At 32.0% G+C, this 27,956-nt stretch overlaps 2 protein-coding genes across 2 annotated transcripts in view; one reads left to right on the forward strand and one right to left on the reverse strand.

The window, feature by feature from the left end:
- Window positions 1-17,667, reverse strand: part of LOC105341572 (alpha-mannosidase 2) — a 49,229-nt gene extending 31,562 nt beyond the window's left edge. Inside the window, exons 1-19 of the mRNA XM_034467769.2 lie at window positions 17,537-17,667; window positions 15,845-16,042; window positions 15,352-15,504; window positions 15,061-15,202; window positions 14,539-14,710; window positions 13,754-13,881; window positions 13,078-13,251; window positions 12,061-12,241; window positions 11,580-11,757; window positions 10,919-11,100; window positions 10,105-10,287; window positions 9,244-9,346; window positions 6,315-6,382; window positions 3,621-3,786; window positions 3,225-3,349; window positions 2,645-2,744; window positions 2,222-2,359; window positions 1,737-1,848; window positions 363-499 (exon numbers count right to left, since the gene is read on the reverse strand). Of these exons, the coding sequence (XP_034323660.2) occupies window positions 363-499; window positions 1,737-1,848; window positions 2,222-2,359; window positions 2,645-2,744; window positions 3,225-3,349; window positions 3,621-3,786; window positions 6,315-6,382; window positions 9,244-9,346; window positions 10,105-10,287; window positions 10,919-11,100; window positions 11,580-11,757; window positions 12,061-12,241; window positions 13,078-13,251; window positions 13,754-13,881; window positions 14,539-14,710; window positions 15,061-15,202; window positions 15,352-15,504; window positions 15,845-15,988 (2,586 nt within the window). The 5' untranslated portion in view covers window positions 15,989-16,042; window positions 17,537-17,667. The remainder of the gene's footprint in view (window positions 1-362; window positions 500-1,736; window positions 1,849-2,221; window positions 2,360-2,644; window positions 2,745-3,224; window positions 3,350-3,620; window positions 3,787-6,314; window positions 6,383-9,243; window positions 9,347-10,104; window positions 10,288-10,918; window positions 11,101-11,579; window positions 11,758-12,060; window positions 12,242-13,077; window positions 13,252-13,753; window positions 13,882-14,538; window positions 14,711-15,060; window positions 15,203-15,351; window positions 15,505-15,844; window positions 16,043-17,536) is intronic.
- On the forward strand, window positions 17,592-27,145 carry LOC105341539 (BRO1 domain-containing protein BROX). The gene is made up of 11 exons (XM_066086760.1): window positions 17,592-17,807; window positions 17,932-18,135; window positions 18,758-18,853; window positions 19,106-19,178; window positions 19,453-19,558; window positions 19,752-19,841; window positions 20,101-20,186; window positions 20,402-20,483; window positions 21,554-21,704; window positions 22,928-23,087; window positions 25,246-27,145. Exons 1-11 carry the CDS (start codon window positions 17,707-17,709, stop codon window positions 25,351-25,353), a joined length of 1,257 nt encoding a protein of 418 aa, XP_065942832.1. The 5' UTR covers window positions 17,592-17,706; the 3' UTR covers window positions 25,354-27,145.
- The last annotated feature ends 811 nt before the right edge of the window (window positions 27,146-27,956 follow it).

Below are 27,956 nucleotides of genomic sequence, written 5' to 3' on the forward strand. Positions count from 1 at the left end.
GACACCCCTAGGAAACCATTGTCAACTGACGCGAAGCGGAGGTTAACAATGGTTTTCGAGGGGTGTCAAATTCAACTGTTACCCTCCCAAACAGGCACTATTTATTTTATTATACTGAATGTCTTAATTTTAGGGAATTTTTTACTACTTTTATATAGAAATGACATGAATTCTACAGCGAAACGTACACGCATAATTTACGCACATGTAACAATTTGTTGTGTTACCCGTTACTAAGTATGTAGCTAACGCTGAGGGTAATAGAACGGATTATCAACTGCGTCTAAACCAATCAGATTTTAGTATTTAACATGAAATTATAATAATAACAATTAACACATTTTCCCAATATTTAATATTACCTGGAATCCATTTAGATCCACACACATTTCCGCCCTTGATTCTCCGATGTCAGACTCCACTCTCATCATCAGCTCTGTATTGTCCAGTTTCTGCATGTTAACTTTGTTCTCTATGTGAACTCCTTTAGCCATGTTGCCTAATTTAATCATAAAGTTTTTAAAGAAAAATAACATACTTAATTTATAAGACCCATCAACTAATTCAAATGTTAATATTCATGTGATGATACCCTTAACGAGGCCGAGTACAGAACGAGTACGCATGCTTTCGCGCAGCGTTTCATTTGTATTGTGACGTCATCTTTTTGCTTGGTTGACGCCATGGCGTGATAGTTTCAACTGCAGATATTCAGCGAAATTTGTTGAAAATGGCTCGTTTGAAGCGTAAAATTAATGTTTATTGTGGAATAAACATAAATGTCTCGAAGTATAAGCTATATTTGGGCTCGGGTAGAAAACGTGAAGAGGGTTCAGCAAGCCTAGCCCTCTGTTACGTTTTCTTAACCCGCCTAAATATAGCTTAATTCATATATTTCAAGACAGTAACCATGTTTTTCATATTAATGACCCTTAAAATGTGATGTTTTATATTTTTTTATTACTTAAATATGTCTGAATGTTTTAATAATACTATAAAGATCACCTTTTCCGCCTTTGTCAAATAAAAAATAGCCATTATTTGACAAATCTGGGAAATAGGGCATACAAAAATCAACTTTGATAAGACCCCTGGAACAAACCAGGAGGTAAAAGGTTTTTTTTATTTGACCATTTGATGCTTTTTAGCAATAAATTTAATATGTAGAACAGAAAAAGAAATCCCTAGGGCAGAAGTTTTAAAAAAATGTAAAAAATGTGCAAAATTGATACATTTCAAGCAAAATCCCATAGGGTCCTATGTTGAAGATTAACAAACTTTGAGATGACCCCCTAAACAAACGGTGTGGTAAATGTCTTATTTTTTAGTCTTAAAATAATAATTATATCAGTAGAAATTCATGTAAAAAAATGTATTCAAAAATCTAGGGCAGAACGAATTAGACCCGGCCTCGTTAATTTCTGATGAAAACTCAACAAAGTTTGCAGCATGAAAATGCAACTCTAGCAGAAAATTCTTATAAGAAATTAATTACTGTGGAATCATTTAAAATCGTGGGGGCCAATTTTCGTGGATTGTTTGTTTTTTGCTTATTCGTGGGGATGTAATTTTGTGGATGTGTTGGTTTTCAGTTTAAGTAAGAAAAGTTACTCTTTCAAAACTTGTTTTTGGGAGGACGTAAATTGTGGGGGAGGGCTACCCACGAAAATCACGAAAACTGAGCCACCACGAATTCTAATGATTCCGCAGTACTTAGAAAACAAAAACCCATTTACTGTGTGTTTTGTAGATTGTTACAGTTTGGGTAATGGTGGGTTGGACTGTAACCACTCGTGAAAAGAGTGGTCCATCGATGAGAAAGAGTGAATCCACTGGCTCTGATAAAGTCTGGAAACAACAATATTTATGATAGTAAAGAATAAAAGCCTGTCGGTTTCTTAAACTAATCACTAATGGTAGTTCTTAATCACTGAAATTTGAAATTTCAATAGTTACCTGTATTTGAATACAATTATGGGAATGTCAATTATCATACACTGATTTATAATATCTTTGTAAAACAAAATACTAATACTAAAAATTCAAAATCTTTAACTATATAAACACATATTAAATCAATCTACTTTGCAAACTTTAAACCTGAAATTCCAATTGTAACAATGAAATTATCAAGCAAGATTCACCAACTTTGCTGAGGTGAGTTAAATGTGCCCATCAGTGGATTGACCGTATATGAAATCTTAAGGTTTGTAACTCTAACCTCTGCAGGTCCATCAGGAACAAATGTGTAAGCTCCACCTTTGTCCTTGAACATTGTAGACCAGGTTTTCCCTGAGGTGTAGGTCACAACCTTGACCTCCGACCTCCAGAGGTGTCCAGTAGATTTATAGTGCACGTACTGGAATCAATAAATTATGTATTGCATAAAGATATTGACAAAATGAAACATAAAAAATCCCACAAAATACAAACACATGTACTCTATCTCTGTAAAAAGTAAGAATATATTTCCGAAAGTTTTTTTTTTAATTAATAAGAGCATTCTATCACATTGCAAATGATTTACATATTAACTTTATGGTTGATTTTTTAAATACCGCTACCCCTATATTAACCAATAAAATCTTTCTAACAAAATTTCTAGATTACAAGTTTTGAATTGGATATATGTATATATATGTACCTGTAGTCTTCCGTTGCATGTGTAAAAGTAGGCAGTCAAATAACCATTGCTGACAGAGAAATATGGGGAGTTTTCCTGATGTATATTTATTCCTGGTAATCTGGGTAACAAAAAATGGCATTTTCACCAAAAAATTTTAATTGTCTTTGTAGATAATGTAAATGTTGCCAGTCATGCTTGTCTCTAAATATGCTAAACATTCCTATATTCTCATTAACACCCCACTCTGTTTTAATACCATTCCTTTTTTTTTTTTTTAAACCAAAAAGTTATATAGATGCAAATTAAAAAAAATCCTTACTTCTTCTATCTAATGTACATTTTTTTTCAAATGTTAGTTATCTATACAACTTTAATGCCTGCAGGTATAAGAAAAACAATTTTTTTTACAATTACCAAATATGGCATTCTCAGAATATATAATATTGTAACATTCCAAGACTAATATATATGCCTTTGCATGACACAAATGGTTTGGCATGTCTGTTTATAAAGATATGTAAGGAAGAATATGTTTTGGTAAAAAACAATAAAAATTTAAAAACCCACTACATGTATTTTAGGCTCTTCATTGACCTACGTAATATTCATGAAGAATGTGTCTGGTTGTGTGTAAAAGACCAGTCTAGTGTTCTGAGTTGCTTCCCCTTTTTCAACAGTCACTTCTGACAGAGATAATGCTGGCAAGTTGACCTCAAAGGACAGCTGAAAAAAAAAAAGTGACTTACAAGCTAATTAGGCTCAGTGATGTTTATTCATAAAATATATTTCAAACTTCTTTGTTCTTGTATTTACGCTGTATACCATATACATGTACATGTAGTATGCCAATACAGTACTGAATGAATAGCAAATCTTCACAATTAAGATACCTCAGAATTTGAAATTAATAAGACATAATAATTCTTATATATAGTAACTGAGTTAATAGCCAGATAAACTAATATATAATATAGATTGACTACTGATAACTTACTTCATATAGGTCTTCAATAAAACCAGCTTTCTCCCAAACTGGTGAAATCTGATGGGGAATTGTCAAGGTAGTGGAAGAGTTAGTGACCTTGACATTGGGTTTATCTACCATCAAGGTCAGGACCACTCTTCTACTGTGTCCAAGAGGATTGAAAATAACTAATTTTCTGTTAAAAAAAAACAACTTTAAATTAAAAAAATTGGTTTGGTGCAATGGCATTCAAATCATTTTATTTACAAATTAATTAATATTACTTTGTAATATTTATATAAATGAACAAGAAGTGTTAGACATTATTTCAATATTACCTGTTAATAAAGCAATTGGTCCTGATTTGGTTAGCCACAAAATGTTGAAGGCAACCCTTTTTACTATTGTAAAACCACTTACATTGTTATTTAATAGATCACTTATTGATAATACTTTTCCATGTTTTTGGAAAATTGCTCACGTTATTCCTCTATTCAAAAAAGATGATCCGTCATTGGTTTCTAATTATAGACCGGTATCTTTGTTATCATGTGTTAGTAAAATTATGGAAAGAATCGTTTTTAAACATGTGTACAACTATTTTCATAGGAACAATTTATTTTATCGATATCAAGCCGGTTTTTTACCAGGTCATTCCACTGTTTATCAACTATTAGAAACGTATCACAGCATTGTTCAAAATATTGATGAAGGTAAATTTTCATGTATGATTTTTTGTGATCTGTCAAAGGCATTTGACAGAGTATGGCATAGCGGCCTATTATTCAAGTTACAAACCTATGGAGTATGTGGAGATCTTCTTAAGTGGTTTTCTAGTTACTTAAGTCAAAGGTCCCAAAAAGTTATGTATAAAGATCTTTTGTCAAGCACATCAGAAATTTCAGCAGGTGTACCCCAGGGATCTGTATTAGGACCTCTTTTATTTTTGATATATGTCAATGATGTGGCGGTTAATATGTTATCATTGTGTAGATTATTTGCTGATGACAGTTCGCTTCAATACTCTTCAAACAACATACTTAACATTGAATATATTTTAAATCATGATTTAAAAATTTTGGAATCGTGGTCCAAAAAGTGGCTTCTTAAATTCAATTCATCAAAAACAAAGGTTGTTTTTTTTACTAAGAAGCATAACTCTGTTTTACCTAAATTATTTTTTGAAGGCGATAGACTAGAGTTTGTCTCGACCCATCGCCATTTAGGACTTTTATTATCGCAAAATCTCAGCTGGTCTGAATACATTGATGGTATTGTAAACTCTGCATACAAAAAATTAGGACTCTTAAAAAAACTTAAGTATAAATTGGGTAGAGAGCATCTCTCTAAATTATACATTTCATTCATTAGACCTACCCTTGAATATGCTTCGATTGTGTGGGATGGCTGTTCTGTGCATGATGCAGACAAACTTGAAAAGGTTCAATTGTGTGCTGCACGAATTGTCACTGGGTTGCCAATTTTTGTACCAAGGGAAGCGCTTTACTTAGAAACAGGGTGGGAAATTTTACAAACCAGACGATACATCGCCAAGATGAAAACTATGTTCAAATTTAACATGGGGAGTCTCCCTGATTATTTATGTGATATTATTCCTAATAAGAGGGAAAATATATCGCGATACAACACACGAAACAAGGATCAGTTTAATGTACCTAAGTGCAGGTTAGATTTACTTAAAAAATCATTTATACCCAATGCTGTCAATCAATGGAATTCACTAAATATAGAAGCCAGAACAGCCACCTCAATCAATTTGTTTTGCAAACATATGCCTAAAGTTACGAAACCCCCTATTTATTTTTCTTTTGGTAAACGCTGTACCAACATTATTCATACAAAGCTGAGACATAACTGTGTATTAAACTATGATCTTTGTAAACGTAATATTATAAATAATCCGTTGTGTTTATGTGGTCAAACAGAAGATGTGTATCATTTCTTTTTTTCTTGTAAAAAATACTCTAGAGCGAGAAACAACATGTTTGATCAATTGTTTATGTTAGATTTAGTCAATATTGATACTGATTTACTTTTATATGGCAACAATAACCTTCCTTTACATATCAACAAAAGCATTTTTGCTTCTGTACAAAAGTTTATAGACGAATCCTTGAGATTTAAATAATATTTCTTTGTGTATATCAATATTATATTATTTTGTTCTATATTCATATGCATGACAACTATTGTTATATTTAAGGAGAGGAACTTGTAAGTTGTTAGAACTTGTTTCTGATCCTTTTGTTTATTCAATAAAATATGTTCAAAACAAAACAAAAAATTATTCAAAGGGCGACCAATCTTCGCAAATTATCAACTTTTTAAATGGTTTGTAGAGATTTGCTGGCAATGTGTTTCATAATTAACTGAGTTGGGATTTGTTAATATGTGGGTAGGGTATAACACTCAAAATCCCCAGAAATTGAGCCAACAATAATAATGATGAAACCACTGTGACAGTGGTTGTGTATTAATTAATATCTATATTCAGTGTATATTTCCCCCTTATGTTTGCACTGGAAATATGCGACTTTCAATTTTCTATGAATACACTTTGCTTATTCATGCTAACTCGCAGTATTCAATTTGTCTGCACCGCTTGGTGTACGTGTCATAGGACCGACAACATCCAAAAATAAGCATTAAATGCTTAAATAATTCAACTGATATATAATCTGAACAAGAAGAAGAAATTCTTGCCTTTTTTGAGAAATATGGACAAGTTTTTTCCTCAACTCCTTCAATGGCATACTCATCCAGTCACTTATCTAAACAGATATTAATCCAAAGCTTACAATAAGTAAATATTTTATGTATTACATATTACATTGTAATTACAAATTCCTTTTACGAATACAATATCATTACACCCTTCCCAACAGATCTATAAGTCACTTTAAAACAAAATCAATAAAATTTGCATGCTTCTAGGAGTAAGATATGGCTTTGTCAAGTGTTTTTGCCTTACCGGTAAATTGTTTGATGCATAAATAAAATAGGCAACTTGACAGGGGGTAGTTACATTTTATTACAAAAGAAGCATACAAGCAAAAATATCAAGAATGATTTTTGCAATTTATTTCATTGTACAATCAAGCATGCCGCCATGCTTAATGACCTACATGCAAAAATTTTATCTTAAGTTTGAAGAATTAATATATACAGTATAAATTAAGGTTCGTGTATATTTATTTTTGAAAATACTCCATGCTTTTTCATTAATCAAATACTTTTTGAGAACATGTTATATATAAACATGACATTACATACATGTATGTCAATTTGTGACACACAGAAAAATAGATTTAAAGATGTAGAAAAGTGTAGTGCATACAGAATTATAAAGACATTTACAGGTACATAATGTACTACATGTATATAAGAAAAAGGCAATTAAATCACACAAAACACTAAGTGAAACACATATCTACAAGTTCATAGTATGTATTAGAAAATATAAAATACGATGCATAGGGAAATGTACATCATTATTTTAAAAGACAAAGCAAAAGGCACACATAATGCCCATCTATATTTGTGAATTTGAGTGAAGCATAGCTGAGAAAGAGATCTATAGGCATTACACTTCAGTATGCCAAACATAGCAAACTTGTGCAGATTACTGTAATAAGAGTAAATATCTATACAGTGGAAAGTTTACCAATTGCAGTAATTATAGTGGCAAAGTTCAGAATGCCATAATAGTCAAATAGTTTAACTTAGCTAAAGCATTTTATTCCCCTGATGCAAGAATCGTATATCATTACGAAATATGACTATAACAGAGAGATTGACGGATGAAACAATTCATGTGCATAAAATATATCTTCAATGGTCGATTGTAGCCATTAGACCACTATTGCAGTCATTCAAGTTTCAAATTGACAACAATCCAACATAATGGTATTTTCCAAGAAGGAGCATTGTTCACCTGCATCACAGAAACTAACAAATAAAGGCGCAAAGATACTCCAAAAGCAAAATAGGTACTAATTTAACGTTATACTATCGAAACTCCAAAAGAAAAATTTGACTGCATGTACCTGTTTATCGACATTTAAATGCTAAGATAACATCACTATGATTCTTTAATAAAAGCTGATGTAATATGACATTAATCTTAAAGGCTACCAACAAATTTAAGAAGTTGAAATGGGGTTATATACTAGATGATTCTCAAATTCAGACATTTCACAACTGTTTTCCACTATTAGATGTTAACAAAAGACCTTTAAAACCTCCTCAAGAAAACATTCACTTGAAACAAGGATTAGAAAATAAGCCCAAAACAGACTGAACATATTAAAACTTAATTTGCAATTGAAAACAAATAAAATAGCCAATAGTTAAAGATATTGCAACTTAATTACTCAAACATATGGTTTATTTTTAGGACACAAATCACCAAAAGAATGATCTAAGAACTCATTGGACAAACAATCACCAAGATATCTTTGAGCAAATGCTCACTAGTGATACCCCTGCTCTGATGCAAAGTCAACAATTAACAAGAAGTTGATATCAAATTTGTTCAAAAATTAATATCTAAGACATACTTAAACACAGAGTGTGAAAAAATTTCAAGCATCAACAATAAGTTGCTGAGAAATCTTTTATGAAAATTTGTTTGAAAATTTAGGCTAAAAATAAACAAAATCTTCATTTACAAGGAAGTTGACGGACTATTGGTACAAAAATGGATCCCACCATATGCCATACCTAATCAAAAAGTGTGTTAAAATTTCAAGCATCTGTGTTTAATAGTTGCTGAGAAATCTTTGATGAAAATTTGTTCAAAATTTAAACTAAGTCATTATTTTTCAGGAAGTTGACGTCTGATTATTGTGAAAATGGATCCCACCATATAATGTGCCTAAACAAAGAGTGTTTTAAAATCTCAAGCATCTGCAATAAGTTGTTGCACAGAAATCTTTGACAAAAATTTGTTTGAAAATTTAGGCTTAAAAAAAAAAAAAGTCTTCATTTACAAGGAAGTTAACAGCCTATTTGTACAAAGATGGATCCCACCATATGCCATACCCAATCAAAGAGTGTGTTAAAATTTCAAGCATCAACAATTAATAGTTGCACAGAAATCTTTGACAAAAATTTGTATGAAAATTTAGGCTTAAAAAAAACAAAGTCTTCATATACAAGGAAGTTAACAGCCTATTTGTACAAAGATGGATCCCACCATATGCCATACCCAATCAAAGAGTGTGTTAAAATTTCAAGCATCAACAATTAATAGTTGCACAGAAATCTTTGACAAAAATTTGTTTGAAAATTTAGGCTAAAAAAAAAAGTCGTCCTGGAAGTTGAAGTCTGATTGGTACAAAAATGGATCCCGCTATATGGTTTAGCTAAACAAAGAGTGTGTTAAAATTTCAAGCATCTGCAATGAATAGTTGCTGAGAAAATGCGACAGAAATTTAAAACGGACAGACACACAGACCAACAAGGGTAAAACAGTATATCCCCCTCTCCTTCGGAGCAGTCATATATTACAGTTAAATGAAATAAAGTGTAGTTAGATCTACCCAGTGTATAACTGTATGATTTGTTATCACAGTGCAAAGACGAATATTAAGAAAGTTCCCACAATATACTTTAAAATACACAATAATACCATTGTAACTGTGTGATTTTTAGTCACACTTAAACTCTGTTCCAGGTAAATTTGTGTAACTTTCTCATATACAGGTTTCAGTTTGCTGAATGTATGTTGCAACCTGTTTCAAAATAGATAACTGTGTTAAACTTAGAAAAATAATTAACACAAAACCATTAATGGGCCACATCTGAGTTTATTTTATTAGTGGTAAGTGGTTACACTTTTCAAAGAGGTTTCTCTACGTATCTATGTAACCCTATAAGTATCAAGAATGATATCACATATTGTAACAGTTTAGACTTGGAAAAGATTCTTCCCATTATATATTCCTTTGTTAAACTTTGCATACCATATTGGGTCCCTATATTTTTGTTAAGTAGTTTGTACTTGCATCTTTTTTATACATAACTACATATAATTATATAAATTTCAGGAACATTGGTTTAGATTAACAAGGCTAAAAATTACTATCAATCTATAACATATATCTCAATGCTTGGAAAAGTTATCTTTGAAAACAACCCTTCATTGATTTCAACCCATTTACAACACAAGATAAGGATGATTTATATCTAAATATATACAGTGTATATCAAAGTCTAGGCCATTTTAAACCTGTACGGGACAATAAAAAAATATCATGTCATGATACAATGAGACTTCATTATCAAAGTATCAAATAAAAGAAAAATATATGTACTATGTTGTACAAACAAATTCATTACATATATTTTATATTAAATGTTGTTTATAACATAATCTAACTAAATCAGCACTGGTGTTAAAAATGAGTGCATGCATGTTCATTTATTTCATTTAATCATTATCAATGCAAGATTTTTTCCAAAATGAATTTTTCTGATTAGCATACAATACCTTTTTCTGTAATTTTCTGTGACTGTTTTCCGTGACGTTCCTGTGATTGCATCATGGTGTTGGAACAATGCCAATTCCTGTCTCCCTACATTCAGGTCGGGCAGAAGTTTCAGCAAACTGTACAACTGTTCCGACATCTTGTTGGCCTTGGCAACAGCTGCAGCATACAAGATTTCTACAGACCTGTCACAATTTATAAAGAAGAGAACAATTAGAGCAAGTGTCCACCATGTTCTGTTGAAAAAAAAGACAAAGTTTATTTGTTTCCTTATTAAATATCACAGGTACTTTGCTATTCATGAAATAAAAATGTTCGTGTATACTGTATAAGTCTTGGACATTTTCATGAGAGGACTTAGGTAAAATTAACTGTATAGTTTTAAAGCAATATGAGCTGTAATTTTTAGAATTCTATTTTTGGTACAAAAATCTGTTAGAAATATAAGTCTGCATGTTACTTTAACTTTAATGATAAATAAGATTTTAAAAAATCATTAATTTTTGTCAGAAGAAAGATTTCTCTTCTAAGGAATATATAGCAAATCAATTTTTATACAGGATGACAATTATTCAATTTTGTTTCAATTAAGGCTTCTTAACTGTTTTTCCCACTAAAATAATGCTAACTGAAATTTAAAAGCCATGATATTTTTTGTCATTTAAGCAGAAAATAACATTTTTGTAAAAAAAAAAATTCAACATGAAAATTGCTGCTCATATTGCTTTAAGTCTTATATACATGTATACTTAATGATATATAATATCTTTTGAATTTTATCATAATATTGTCATCACAAAATATTGGCTGTATAACCTGAGAAGACTTTGAATTCTCCGAGCAAGGTATTTAAGGTGTGGTCGAGATGTATAAAAACCGGTCCAATACTGGTCTGATCTGTCTGAATATGGGAAGAAATCTCCAGTAAAGGTTGGAAAAGGTCTGGTTTGTGACTTCTCAAGCTCCGTAAAGTATTCGGAGAGTGTTCCAAATCTAACCTGCACATATTGTGCGAGAATGAACAGTAGAAGTTCACATCTCAATCAAAAATGGTGGTGTATGTAAAAGAAATCAAACAAACAATTTGAAACCAGATTCAAACATGATAAGTGAAATTGCACATTGCATCATGGTATTTGTTTCGGTAGCACAATTTGTTCATTTAGTAATAAAATTGAGAAAGATTGATTGTTAAAATGAACATTAATTGGCAAAGTATCATTCTTAAAGACGTTTAATGTTGGAAATCAAAATTACTCTTTTTATAGTGAAACAATTACAAGTACATGTACTATTAAACAAGGTTTTGCTGTTGATTTGGCAAAAAAAAAAAAAAACACCAGAAAATATGATATCACATATAGTAACATGAATTTCGAGGGTAAATTGAGCATATATACCTGTAAAATATATAAAGTTGGTAAAAAACTTCAGTGCTATGATTAATTTTCATAACAAAGAGAAAACCCTGCAGTACCTTAGTATTCATTTCTGTGTTACTGTTTATGTAAGCCATCAGTTTTTCCAGGTTACGGAACTGTTTCTCCCACTCCCTCGGATCGCTGTATCTGAAATCGTCTCCGTGGGGCACCAACAGGACATTCTCTTGAAACAGCTCGGACTTCTTCTGAAACTGTTCCCACAGTAGCCAGGCCCTGGACAATATCAATGTGCATGTGTTTAAGGATGAATGTTGATAAATAAATCTACAAATGAAATAACTGCTAGTGTAATTCTATGTACATGTCTAGCTTCCATATTGATACATGTAACAAAGTAATGTTTCAAATAAAAAACAACAAGTCTTACATCTTTTTCATCCCTTTTATTTCAAAGTACATATTTATATGGCTTTAAATGGGATGGGATGAACATAGTTGCATTTATTTCAAAATTCCCATGTAAAACATGGAACATGTACTTGTACATTAATGTATGATGAATAAAAACCAACTTACTTTGCCTTCACATTATTTTCGTTGATCTCTTCACTGCGGATGCTCTTTTTGCCATAATAACATTTCTTCTGGTAAAAATCAAACTGACAGCACACATGGGTGTTAGGTCCACAAGAGTGGGTGATGGCATAGGATGAAAAAGGCAAAATGTGAGTCATAATATCAGTCTTGGATCCAGAGTCTGAAAAAAAAAGAGCTCTCAACACAGTGTAAATTAAATTAAAATAGTTTCCCAAACTCTTTTAGCTTCTCTATATTTTGGCAAGACTGCTTTATTTACTAATATTTACATTTTTCAGTGTCTTTGCCTGTGATAACGCTACAAATTGATTTTGTATTACACGGTCCAATAAATTCAAATGAGGTATAATTGAGGCAAAAGCAGGGTTTGCTTATTTATATTAAAATATTTAATTGTACAATTAATTGTATGCAAATTATGTAAATATAAGTAATAAGGAATCATTCTTTAAATATCATAAAGCCCTTCCAGTTTTATTGGATTTGTCACGCAATGACCGAAATTATAACCTCATAATACTTAAAGAATGATTCCTTATTAATGTACATAAATTAGCACACTCAAAATTTATTTCAATCTTCTTACTGTAAAAGTGGTTATTTATGGATGGGGAAATTTACACTAGGTACATGGTAAGCTTAAAACCGCGGAAAATACTTTCGCCGTACGGAAAAAAAATCAAAACTTAATTTAGTGTGGTAAATCATGCATTTAATACCTATGCATATTATTTGACTACCAGTTCTTACTTACCCATTCTTAAACACCAGGTAATTTGTACTTAAACATCAGCTTAAATAACCACTTTTACAGTACATGTACTTAATTTGCATAGTTTTAGCAAAGTTCCTCTAAGTAAGTAAGTATAGAATCAAGACTTCATCAAAATTGTCTACAACTTCACAAATATTCTTGATTGTACATTTTTCTCTGAAAATGTATACAAGTAAGTATCTGTTTCACTATGTCTGTGTAAAAAAGGATATCCAGTTTACCCCAAATCTGTCTCCACTGAAACTCCATTGTCTTGATCTTGGCCAAATGTCTTTTGATTCCGAAGTGAATTCTCTGGATGACCATAGCTTTGGCTCCACTTCTCTTGTTGAAGTAGGCCATGGTGGGTGAGTGTCCAAAGGGGTCAATGGACCAACTGATGTTTGGTGTTACTCCTATCAAATGAATTTTAATATCAGCTATTACCATAAAGACAGTACATTGGTTTTTATCTTGATATCTTGACCTTTAACCTTCATAGTCATGTAAAGTCATTTGTTATGGACAAGGGTGGAAAAATTTATTCACATTTATGATAATCTCAGTAAGTTAAGGGTGCTATTCCTGTCAGAGAAATCATTCTATATAAACTACGAGTAGGTTTCTCTACAAAAGGTCAGTGTACATGTATCTTCATGACAAGATAATGATGGATGAGAGAGAGAGAAAGAGGGGATAGAGAAAGAGAATAACTGATTTTGTTGCTAATATTCTAACAACTGTATTTCTTTATATGTATCAAACTGCAAATACATGTACCATATTGGCTGTAATCTTATATCATTTGTATTTGAAAAAAAAGCCATGAAAAAGGCAACAAGTTTATTAAACTACATGTAGTATCTTTCTTACCTAGCATTTAACATTGTGTCTATCACATACAGCCACAAGACTTACCAACATGTGTCATCAACCACTGATGGCCGTCAATCAGCTGGTTCAACATGGCACTGTAATGGACCACAGCTTCATCTGGCATCACCCAGCCACCGGACACTATCTCCAGCTGACCATTCCTGACCAATCTACACAGAGATCAACCAATCATTTACCAGTATAATGATGTGAAACTGTCCGCACTTAATCTTTTTGATAAATTACTCAATTCCATGAAATCTGATTGAAACAAAAATTTTGGAGTCATGACAAAACATTACTCAAAAATCTCCATTTCCTACCATTTTTGAAAATTATGGTAACAAGTGTCATGGTCTTTACTGTATTTGGTTAAAGTAAAATGTCCATCAAACTTGGGAGATAACTCTCACCAGGATAAAATTATTCCCTAATAAATTTTTGAGTTACATTTATATGTAGGTCAATAAATTCTAATATTAACTTTCTCAGGCCAAAAATGTCAAAATAAATGTATACTAGTAATCCTGAAAGCAGATTTTTTTTATTTTAATTGCAAAATTTGCAAAGATTAATAGCTCAAGTTATTTTTTTCAATTTAAAATTTTGAAAACTGGGTTATTCCCCTATGCAAAATGGCAGTAGAATTATGGTAATCAATGCAACAGCCAAAAATCTGATGAGGTCATGCCCAAAAAGCAAAAAATAAACATTTTTTGCCTAAAAGATTCAGCTTTGTAAAAGTTTTCATACCTTCAAGCTATATGCAGAATTGTGAGTGGCTGAAACCCTACATGTACATATCAATATAAAAAAAAACCTTGAACCTTGTAAAGCCATCTTTCTGTGACTGAGGTGCCTTTTCCCACCATTTTTCTAGCCAGCATACTTCTGACCACACAAATCGCCAAGCTGGATTTTTGGTGAGCTGCTCCACCATTAGATTAATTATTTTGTTGGAGTATGTTTCAAAGTAGTACTCATAGGTGAACAGCCATCCTGAAAATAAACAAAAATATTTTTGTAATCAATCAATTATGAAAGAAATCATTTGGTGTTGAATTTTTTAATATCCAACTTGTCATCATAGACAACATTTTTCAATCTATATAAGTTAAGTATTTGATTTGTTCTGACACATACACGAACTACATGTAGCAGTAGCTACACTTGTGGAGCAAGTATACAAGCTGATCCGTTAAAATCCAATTTTCATTAAACTGCAATATCTATTTTGACTTTACAGCAAATGAATTTTTTTCATAATATTTACAAGATGAAATGCCTGATATTCATGAAATGGAGATACCCATTTCCCTTCCAGTTATACTTTTTAAGATTTCACTTACCCGGATCCTGATGGGAATGAGGTACAATGATAACAGTGAGAGGTTTGGTAACCCATGAATAAACTTGGACTACATCCAGCCATCCACTGACCGATAGTGCCAAGGGGTAGGATACATCCAGAGTTCTCCACAGAGCATCCATCTGTTTAATGGAGGGGCAAAATATTGTAAGATATGACAACCAATAGTTACTAAAAAAAAATTCAACACACAAACCCTTCTATAGATAGCATGTGAAATTGAAAAGACATCACTTCCAGAAAAAATTATTTGTGTGTGTCAATCAAGTACCTCTACATCTGCAGAACTAACTGGCATGGTGCAGCTCCCCAAGATCCTTGCTTCTATGCTTTGTTCAGTACTGAAGTTAGCATTTTGTCTAGCAATCTGAGAGATGGATGGTCCTTTGTAGCAATAACCAGAAGTGTGGGAAAAGTGAATATGCTAGGATGAAATACAAGAAACATGTACATGTATCAATAATCATCTGTATTATCTATATCTCGAATACTCGGATATCTCAAAGTTTTTAAACAGTCCCATCTAGTTCGAGATAACGAAGTCTGACTATATTTCAAATCTACATTCATTCCTAGTACATGTATATTGGCATCTATATAAATAGAAAGATAATTTTCAAAATTCCCAAACACTCCTGCAATTATTATGTATCATGACAGAATAAAGAAAAACATTTATACATGCCATTGATAGTTATGCACTTATTTGTTGCATATCTCTTTTTTTTCAGAGTACATGTACATAGCGCATATTAAATTCATACCTCATGATCCTGATCCTCATAAAACAAATCAACGTTTCCGTGCTGTACATGTAGTTGCATTGCCATCAAACACATAATCAGAAAATAAGCACATGTCAATATTCCCAAAATTTGGAGGATTTCTTTTCGCCATCCTTTCTTCATTCTTCATGATTTGTGGCAGATAAGACAGCAATGGTTGGATGCTAGCTATAGAAACTGCAAATATATATTTTGATGGTCACTTGCAAGTAGCAATTGCTAATTAAAAATAAACTATTTTATAAATTAAATGTCAATTCATTCTGGGATGCTCAGTGAATATAGTCCCAAGGTCTTAACAGAGGCTGACATGCGGCACCGTCATGCCTGACTGCCTGCACAATGTATCAAGCCCTGACTAATATTATAGGCTTAGTACATGCACAACGCAGCACTATAATTGTTTTTACATGTATTTATGCTGGCTGTTGCATACTTAGGGGTCCCATATGATAAGTGATGTGATGTTTGACTGTTTATATATATTTACATTTAAATTGTCTGGTCATTAAAACATCCAAGTAAAGCAAGGAGGTTGCCATATCGAAACAATTGATTGCATGATAATGGTATTTAATCAACAAGCTGCTTTACAATCACAAAAAAAATCAACAAATGTTACTGTTCTTTCCAAGAAATGAGGCGTTGTCTTTTCCGAGGTTTTTACTTGAGTTGAAGTAGCAGATCAATGAGATTTATTTATCAACATTGTATTGATTAAGCGCAATATCAAAAAGCATTTTCATGACTCTGCGGTAACAGTTCCTAACAAAATATTTCATCAATTTGTACAGATGTTTAATTAATAGAAACTTTCACATTGAAATCCTTGTAAATATTGTCTTTTTTTGCAAAAAATATATTTCTGAATTGTTTCTGCATCAAACATAGGTAACAGGGATTGTTTAACATTTTTAAAAAAAAAACCCAGTAATATATGATTGAAGTCTGTTGCGGTGTAATTGCGAGGTAGCACCCAAAGTGTCTAGAGTTTGATTCCCGCGCCACACTGTATACTTTCGGATTTTCTGTTGACAAACTGGGCATGCACTATTTCAGCATACTACATGTAGTATGCTTGCAATATTTAAAACATACCATTCAATATACTATACAAAAAAAGATAATTCTTGATATATAGTGACAAACTTACAGAAAGTATAACAAAAACTTTAATTTACTACACAATCACATCTCTATAACACAAAAGCCAAAATATATTCCATAATTAATATTTCAAAGTTATATTGAACCTTAAAGTTGACAACTTTTAAAAATCCTAAATCCCATTGCATTCAGACATAAACCTTATTCCCTGGGTGATTGTGCAGGGTCCTTTTAAATTTCAAGCTAATATTTACCTACTGTATTTAATTTACATTTTCCCTGTTTATAGACACACATACATATATAGTATATATACATGCAGACAATTAGCTTAACATAACTGCAAACTGAGGACAAATGTTGCATATTTATGAGCTTCGCAATCTGAGCTCATATATGGAATCAAATGGGAATGCTGGTGTAACAGAATGAGATTAACTGATCAAAACTATTGAAATCAATGTATGAAAGTTGAAAGTTCTTATCTTAAAAATTATGGAAAAACAATAAATGAACAATTTATCGACTGGCAAACTGTGTAAAACTAAGATCTTATATACATACCATAACTACATTTATAGCAAGAACTGGCAGAAGTTGAACTGCAAGGTTATGCATCGGGATCGTGATTCGGTAAAATCGAGAGGACAACAAAGATGGCGCTTTCGCAATAGAGAATCGAAAAATTGTTGACAGTTAAAGTTTAACTTGTGAAACATATCCGATCATCCACGATGTCTTATTGGTTCCACAGAAATCCTCTTAAGGCAACGTCTAATCTTACTTTTGAGTTGGCAGGTGTATCAACTGATGATAAAACACGGCAGATATTCGCGTAAGTTGTATGACAATGAGTCATTAATGTTTGATAGACAGAAGATAATTAAATTAAATTGCTATATGTTTAAGATTTTAAGGATTATGAATTCTTGTTAGAGATTTTTCTTTTGTTTCCTTAGTCAGATGAGACAAACCAGGAACAAACTGCTTGAAATGTTAACCGACCCAAACCATGACATGGCAACTATGGAGAAAGCTGTCAATGACTACTTCTCCTTACTACTTGGCTTAATACAACCATTTGAGGAAAATGAATCTGAAAACAAACTGAGAAGAGCCATTAAATACAGATGGACCAACAGCCTTTTGGGAACTGTTGTCAAGTATTTATTTATGCTCTCTCTCTCTCTCTCTCTCTCAGAGTTTAGATACAGAGTTGCAAGGAATTAATGTTTTAAAAAAGTAAAAAGTCTTTAGCTCCCGGTCGGAAAAGATTTAGATGGATTACCTGTACTATTAAAAAATTTCACTTATTGGTGCACAAAGAATTGCACTAGTTTTGGACTGAATAACCTTGTTTCAGAACACATTCTGTGGAAAAATTTAGAAATTCTTCAGGCAATTTAATCATCTTTTTACTCAGACTTCTTTTAAACACTCTATATAACTAACCTCAGAAAATGAATTATGTTATATTCACATGCAAATAGAGAGCCGCTACTTTTGCATGTAAATAATCTGCACCACTTCACTTTACTGGGCTGCTAATGGTGTTTAAAAGAATATCAGAGGCAAGTAACAGATCTACAGCTATAGTGCTCCCACAGACAATTTGTGTTGAAATTGTCATTTATTTCACAATATATCAGTAATATCTTGAGGGTTTCTTTCTCATTTATTTGAATGATTAATCTTTATGTTTAATCCTTTACGCTCATTAAATTTATTTTATGATTAGTATAATACTGTATTGATTAGTATAATGCTGTATTGCTTTGTTTGCAGGGAACAGCAGGATTCTGCGTATGAAGCTGCCAGCATGGCCATTAATGTGGGACTGTGGTACACCAAGCATGCTGCCAAGTTAGCTGCTAAAGAAGAGTAAGTTGACCTGAGTGTGTGAAGCTGAAAACACAATAAGATATTTAATTGAACGTTGAAGATTCATTAAATGTTGAATTGAGCTTCTTTGCAATATGCTGCAAGACAAAATCTACTGCAAATTTGGACATGTGTACCAAATAAACAAAATTATACTTGAAGAGCATGCAATATTGCCAAGTGATCATTCGACGTTATTTTTCTAAATTTTGTAATACAGTACATAATTGATAAATGTATGACAACTTACAGACCTGATATGGAAGAAGCGAAAGAGGTTCACAAGTGTTTGAAGATTGCAGCAGGAGTATTTACATATGTGAAGGTAAGTTTGGAGGTCCATCAAAGCTCCTCAAGGCTACAATATGACAAATGCAAGTTACAAGACCAGTGCACGTTATGTTGTTAGGCTTTATTTTACAGTTATCAACAACAATTTATTTTCATCTTCAACTTGGTGAAAGTTAATAGACCATATATTCTGTGGTATTTATGGTATACATATAAATGATGTTTCTGATTCTTTTGTATATATATAAGATATGTTCAATTGATATGAATGATGTGAATAATATGCTTTTCGTACATGCTTTGAACAGGATGATTTGATTGGACGACTCTCTGACAATACAGAGAATGCAATAGACACAGACAGCCGAGTTCTGGATGCATACATTGGACAGTGCACAGGGGAGGCTCAAGAAGGTAATAACCCCATCCCAATACCCCATACATTTTTGTATAGGAGAATAAAGATTTAATAAATTTAGCTTTTTATTTTCTTTTTTAAAACATAATTGGAATTACGTAAATAAAAAATAAATTCTGAATGATTTGTTGTGAAGGAAAATGGAGATTTAGTGAATTTATGTTTTCCCTTTCAACACTTCCATTACAGTCACACTGGCTCGAGCTGTTGAGATGAAGCATTCCGCAAGCTTGATAGCTGCACTATCTCATGAGACATCTCAACTTTATCAAAAAGCAGGTCAGTATCAGATGAGTCTAGATTTATTGTTCTCACTTGATGATTCATACCTAATTTTAAATATTTTGTATGGTTTTTCATATCAGGGTTTTCAGTTAATTTCATTTACATTATGTAATTATGTTTCCACAGTATTCCACCTCTTCCATCAAATAGACTGTCAATGCATCTGCATAGGGAAAAATTGATAAAGATAACAAAATGATTATTTTCCAATGTAATAAAAAAAATTGATTTTTGTCCTTTTAAATTTATTTAGATGATGCTCTACAGAGTCTTGACATTAAAGTCGTTGGCAAGTGGAGGAAATATTTTCAGTTGAAGTGTGAATTCTATAAGGCTTATGTAAGTACACATACATCAATATACTCTTTATGATGTATTATCCCAGACTTCAAAATGATTTATAATTACTGTAAACAAATTGGTAGACCAACTATAGTTTTCTGACAGACTTTTTTGCTTTTTTGAACATGTACAACTTAAATAAATTAAAGACTAAATTTACAATAGAAAGAATTTTATATATGTAACATTTTGATTTTTTTGGTGTTGAACAGGCTTATTGCTACCAGGGTGAGACACTGCTGGCCCAGGATAAGTGTGGGGAGGCTGTAAGGGGGCTTCAGGAAGGGGTCAAATGTAAGTATGTTTCGGGGGGCTCCAGGATATGGTCAAAATAATGTAAGTACGTTGACGGGGGCTCCAGGAAGGGGTCAAATATAAGTACATTGTAGGAGGCCCCAGGAAAGGATCAAAGCCAGGAAGGATGAAATAAAACTACATTATAGCGGGATGCAGGAATTGTTGTGCTTGCTTAGGTTATTATACAAAAGCAATCCCTTTGTTTTGATTGATTCTCCCTTTGCTTGGGTTGGTTTAACCGGAATTTATAATAAATGCTTTATTTACACAATCAAAATTATCAATCAAATTTATTCATTAATTCATGTTAAATTTATTTCATATGTTTTTTTGCCAAATTTTAGATTATTTAATCAGTATTTTATAAAGGTCTAGTAAAACACAGTTCTGTGCAAAACCGCTGTAATTATGCATTACAGAGTTATCTTCCTTTACAAGTAAAAAAGTTATTAAAATATTTTTCAAATTAAAGCTTTAAATTGAAAGGAAAATTTGATTGACTTTGCAATAATGCTAATCAATCAACAAATTATCCATGATTGTGAATTTAGAGCTCAAAGATAATAGATTTGGGACAAAACTCAACTTCAAAAATCTTAAAACCTACAGATTTTTATTTGGTTCATTAGAATATATAGGCAGTTCTCCATTATATCAAGTTACAAATTCCGAGAAAATTATTCCAAATTAAAATAATACCCATTTTTTGCCACCTCTGTTACACAGAGGTACTAATGTACTTATAATATGAGAGTAAAATATATTGATTATAATTAAAAGAAGAAGTACTTTGTTTAAAAATTGGAAAGCATTCTTAGATTAAATGATAACTTAACCCTCAAAAACTGCAATATTGTAATTTTTTCTCTTTTGAGATAATTTATTTAACTGTCCACATATATTTATTCCTACTGAAATTGCTTAAATCAAAATTGCACTGTTTAACAAATTATACAAAATTGTAAACTGTGTCAACCCATTTATTAGTATTGACCTATTCTTGAATATTAATAATCAAACTTTTTTTAACTTAGCCATGGAATTCATTTTTATGATATTTCTTACAGGTTACGAGAAGTCTGAGGCACTGTGCAGAGAGTATGCTAGTGCTAAGGGGCTGGGAACATTTGCCCGACCAGCCAATCATCTCTTCTTTAGGAAGCTTGGGCCGGTCTTAAAGAGAACACTGGAAAAATGTGAAAGAGAAAATGGAATGATGTAAGATTAAACGGTGATCTTTTACTTGAACCAAAATTACTTAAACAAGATAATGTTTATTAGTTCTGAGATTAAGATTCTTCTTAACTTTTTATAATCAAGGAATTGAATCTTAAAAATCTTCGGTAGTGTTTTTATGGAATCTTTATGAAAATGTGAGAATCAAAAATTCTATTACATTCAGCTGTACTGAATTAAGGATGGCAGACCCAATTCACTTCTACAATAGTGATTTTATGAAATTTTTATATTAGAGTTACTACAGATATATCAAAATCAATAAAAGAAATAACATGAAAATCAAATTAGATTTTTAGTAGGGACCATTACAAAAATTGTGCATTACTTTTTTTTTTTCAATTGAACATAATGGGAAAAAGCGTTCTTGTAAGAGAAAAAATAATTCTTAAAAAATTCTGCAATAGATTTTCTATCCAAATTGAAATATGATACTTAAATGATGATTTTGAATTAATCATTTAAAAAATGACCATGTCATCAAATTTGTTTTTATGGGGGCACATGTCAAAGTGTGATGTGACATTTGTTCATGAAAAGTACTTCACAAACTCTAAGAAAAAGGACTTGTACATCATTTGAAGTTGATTTATGAGAGCAAAGAACTATTAGAGTTTGCTATATATTTTTTTGAAATAAAATACTTCAAAACTTAAGCACAGGGACAGTTTTACTATATTTTTCGATACAAGTATTGATGAGGATTTAAATGTAAATGATTTGTTCTCTGGCTCAAACTCTGTTGAATAATTTATGTAGATGCTCATAAATATTGAGGGCTAATATAAAACTCACTACAAAACTTTGACACCCCCAAACAAAATTTGTGCATGTTAAATTATGTTGAAAAGTGATTTCAGCATGATAAATTATAGCCAGGTCACCCACTACATGCAATATTAAAGTGTGTATTGATGACGTTGAACAGCTATACATTGCATCATAAGCATTTTTTCATTGAGTTTTAGTGATTGTGATGTAATTTTGAGAATTCAAGGATGATAACAATCACTCCTTTTAGGTGCCCGATATATTTGCTCAAAGCAAATTAAGCCCATCGTCCTTAAATCTTTAAAAAATGTTTTATAAGCATGATACTAGTTATGTCTTATGTATGGCTCCAATGAATTTCGAAAGACTTCCAGGTTAAGATATGTACACATACAGTGTCAAAATTCTTACCCACCAATTGTTTTTGTTGGCAGCTACCATCAGAAAGTGGCATATGATCCCCCAATTTTAGAACTGAAGGCCACTTATGGACTCGCAGCCCCTGAACCATATACTCCGCCAGCCCTGAACCCTCTGTGGAGCAAGGAGGTTTATGAAAAAATGAACTCCAAAATGGCTCCCAAGCCTCAAGAAGTAAGCGATAGATTAAAGATAAAACATTTTATTGCATAAATTTGTACACATTGAGTTTATCGTAATAAGGTACTGACAATTCATTTTCAATATAAGGAGAAAAACCAAAACATTAAAGAACAGGAATCACTTTTTATAATCTTTTGCTTATTGATATGGAGAGAATACATCATATACCGGTAATAGATGAATCCAATTAATGTCAAGAATGCATCAATTCAACACAAACGATGTCCTAGTAACATAAATTTAGGTGTCAAAGTAGCGTAGTGGACAATGCACTCGCTTTTCACCACTGCGATCCGAGTTCGATCCCCGTGATCGACAGTGGTTGTATGTGATAGGGTATGGCGGTCGCCCGCTTGGACACGTGGGTTCTCCCCAAATACTCCGGCTTCTTCCCACACCAATGACCCCCTCGCGCTAACATCCGTGCCAACGAGAGATATTAATATAAGTTGTAGAACTTGCTTATCAATCGTTGTAAAATAAATAAAGTTCAGTTTTTTGGGGGGTTTTTAGCTCACCGAGCTGAAAGCTCAAGTGAGCTATTCTGATCACATTTTGTCTGTCGTCCGTCTGTCTGTCCGTCTGTCTGTAAACTTTTCACATTTTCAACATCTTCTCAAGAACCACTGGGCCAATTTTAACCAAACTTGGCACAAAGCATCCTTAGCCTAAGGGGATTCAAAGTTGTGAAAATTAAGGACCACGCTCTTTTACAAAGGGAGATAATTAGGAATTTATGAAAATTTTCGAGAAATTTTAAAAAATCTTCTTCTCATGAACCATAAGACCAGGAAAGCTGAAACTTATGTGAAAGCATCCTCAGGTAGTGTAGATACAAATTTGGGAAAATCATGACCCCCGGGGGTAGGGTGGGGCCACAATGGGGGGTTGAAATTAAACATAGGAATATATAGAGTAAATCTTTAAAAATCTTCTTCTCAGAAACTAATCAGCCAGGAAAGCTGAAACTTGTGTGGAAGCATCCTCAGGTAGTGTAGATTCAAAGTTGTGAAAATCATGACCCCCGGGGGTAGGGTGGGGCCACAATGGGGGGTTGAAATTAAACATAGGAATATATAGAGTAAATCTTTAAAAATCTTCTTCTCAGAAACTAATCAGCCAGATGATTCTTTATAATTGTTAAGACTTTGGCCCCAGGACAATTCTTTGGCTTTACAAGAAGGTTCAGAGTTTGATGTAGATTTATATCCCATATATAAACTATTGTTAAGGATCTTTTTGAGAACTGCAATACTCAACATATAATATGACTATAAAATCATCCTGTAAGAAAAGGGACTAATGATAATAAACATTAGAATATCCAGGGGAAAAATGGATGTTTTTTATACAGGATCTACATGTATTATTGTACATTGTCCAGATAGTTTGTATTAATTATGACTCCATTAAGCTGATTTTATTATACCTATTGTTCCTCAGGTGAGCGATGTGGCCCATGGGCCTCTTGTTTTTAACATAAAATGCAATTTATTCTTACTTTTACATAAAAATGCAGATAGCTAGCTCTTTAATGTCAGAAATGTGCCATTTCAGTATTGAATGCTTATTTTTTGGATGTATATAATATATGAGAGCGTATATAATGGCTTTGCAGCCACAATACACATATTTCATACAAATAGACATAAGTATGAAGATAGATATAAGAATGAAATCAATGCTTGCTTTTTTTTGGATTTCTTGGGTCATGTAACACACAAAGCTGTGCAGACAAATTATCATACCTCGCTAATGTTCGGTATTCAATATGTCTGCACCGCTTGGTGTGTACAGGATGAACGAAATCCAAAAATAAGCAATCATTCGAATATTTATCTTCATACTTATGTCTATTTGTACGAAATATGTGTATTGTTGCTGTAAAGCCATTATATACGCTCTCAGTCAGGGATATGATTTATACATGGAACAGCCATATTAACCTTTTATATTGTTCGTTTCGCAACTAAAAACATTGTAGAGAAAAAATAAAGTAGATATATAGAATTTGAACTTTTCAGAGTGTAGTATATTATGTCAACTATACAGTAAGGATCAAGATGTACCAGAGTGTATTGTATGATGTACTTTGATGAATTTTACCAGTACATGAATATTGATAAAATGATTTTATTTAAACTTATAGGATAAAGAAAAGAAAGATAAACCCGCTGAGCTGCCCCCTGTCAAGGAGAAAGAGACCCCCATGTCAGAGAAGGACCCCGGGAATTTCAGTGGATGTGTACTATCGTAATGGATGTTCAGAGAGCGCTACTGAACTGTGTAGTGAATATGTAACAGCAATTATTTGAACAAAATCATTTCCATATGACTGTAAATCAAGATAAGTTGTGAGAGAAAAATACCTTTTCTTTTTAGTTGAAGCAACAAACATGCTACTCTGTGACACTTTGTGTTGTAGAAATACAAATTCAAATGTAGCCTCGTTAAGAAAATGGTTTGGATTACTGGGTATGTGAATTGTATAGAGAAGGTTATGGAATGTTCCCTGCATTTGAAGGGAATGAAAGTCTTTCAAGTCTGTGTAATATGATGTCTGTAATCAGTGTTTGCCGCCTTGTCTTTAAATTCAAATTTTTTCGATGGACATGTACATATAATTTCATGTTAATATTAGCCTAAAGATGTACATATACCTTATCAATGTTCATCATCTCAAATTTTTGTTTAACCAGAATTTATTTTTAATTTATTTCAACATTTATTGCATTTATTGTTAAATTCAAAATATGTACTCAATCACAGATATTTTACCGTGAACTGTATGGAAAAGGAACAATTTTCTGCATTACCTTATAGCATGTAAAACAAATGGTATTCAAGTCGAATAAAAATGTTCAACTATAATCTCTGACATTTGTTTTTTTGTTTTAAAGCTAATTGGTCAGAGATAAGTCTGTTTGATTTTATGGTTGCAAACTGTTTGTATGCTTTGAAGGTAGTAAATAACTTTAAAATCTACCATGCTAGTGTATTTTACCAACAGCAAATTTCTGTATTAACAAAATTACCATACCATTATTTTTATCAATGAAAAATTCCTGCATTGTTCACCAGTTGACAATTTTCACAAATATTTAGTCTTTTTGTAAAATCTGCAAACATTTGTAGAGCACAGTTTACCATATTTACACTTGTATGTTTTACTTGGTGTGATATTGATTGAAAAACTGGGCATATTTTTGTATTGTGTTGATGTGTGTATATACATGTTTTAGTTTATTACTTCCACTGGCAGTACATTTTAGATTTCTTACAGAGTTTAATATACATGTACATGTAAACATTAAAATCTCAAACTCATCATGTTGGAGAGGTCCAAGAGAAAACTTGAGAGCTAAGGATATTTGTTATTGAGGTGTAAAAAGTTTCAGGGACCTTGAAACATATTCCTTTTTAAAAATCCTGATAATCTGATATGGAAAAATGGTTAATCTGATAGGATTGTGACCATGTAATACATGTATTAAAAAATCATTTTACAAAATATTGTTATATATATTGTGCATGTGTGTTGTTTATTGATATACATTATACACAAGTGTAACATTTTACAACAGGGTGCAGATTGTTGTAATTGTATCATGTTCCAGTCTAAATATAATCTGTACATACATGTAAACAATAATAATTATCTTTAATGACATTTTTTACCCTTTAGCTATTTAGATTGGATTTGGAGATTGGGAAAAAGATTAAAGTGTACTACAAATGGACTTGTGTATCCATAGAATTAAAGTTCAAAACCTATAATATTTTTAGGTAATGATAAGAAGGCATTAATGCTCCATTGTTAACTATGGCTTAGTATGTCATTTATAAAGTTATTGAATAAATTTGTTTTCTTACTTTTGATACATGTACATATAGAAATAATGTAAGTTCTTGTATTTATCTTTTAAGGTTATAAGATGTTTATTGCATTTCATATGATGACAAATCTGAAGCCAAAATTAGATGATGAAAATATGAATATTATAAAGCAATTTCTTTTTTATGAATAGTAATAAATTTAGAGTAATGTTTTTTGGGTTTTTGGGGGTTTTTTGGCACACTGGATTTGAAGATCTTAAAGTTGGTTTTTTTCTTCAAAATACTAGTAAGTTTGAATTAGAACTGTCCACTTAGGACTCATGGGACCTCTTTCAGGTAAGTGTCATATTGATGTTGATGATGGTGTGGATGATTAAACTGTGTCTTTGACCTTGGTCAATGACCTTAAATTAGGACCATGACCCATCCTCAGGTTGAGCCAAATATGTGCTTCTAATACTTCTCAGGAAAGTCGTGGATCAGACTTGGAAGTACGATGGGCAGTTCAACAGAAAGATTATAATAGGTTACCATTTTATCCCCTCTTCAATTATAGTTGAAAATATCTATATCTGAAAATAATCATGAAACAATAACTGAAGGCCTATGGGCCACATTGCTCACATGAGATGAAATGTTTAATTCTAACCCAAGTAGCTGTATACTTGTTATCAAATAAGATATTTGAGAATTTTATGTGCAATCTGTTGCAAAAATATATCAATTTCAAATGGCACACCCTGTCCATCCCAACTGTTATGTACTATCTGTTACACAATACACACAATCCCTTCCTCTTTTCCTCATGGCTAACCAGATATTCAAGATGGCTTTTGTATCAGTTCAAATATTTATGGCCCTTATTTCCAAAACATCCTTAAAGACACCCTTTTTTTTATTCTGGGTTATATAAAAAAAATTAATTTACAATATATCAAGATGCTTTTATTATAATTTTACAAATAATAGATTGTATTTTAAAGAAATATTCAATGATTATGAATCTTAGTCTTTCATCATAGT

This window comes from Magallana gigas, chromosome 6 (genome assembly GCF_963853765.1).
Source record: "Magallana gigas chromosome 6, xbMagGiga1.1, whole genome shotgun sequence".
Lineage (NCBI taxonomy): Eukaryota > Metazoa > Mollusca > Bivalvia > Ostreida > Ostreidae > Magallana > Magallana gigas.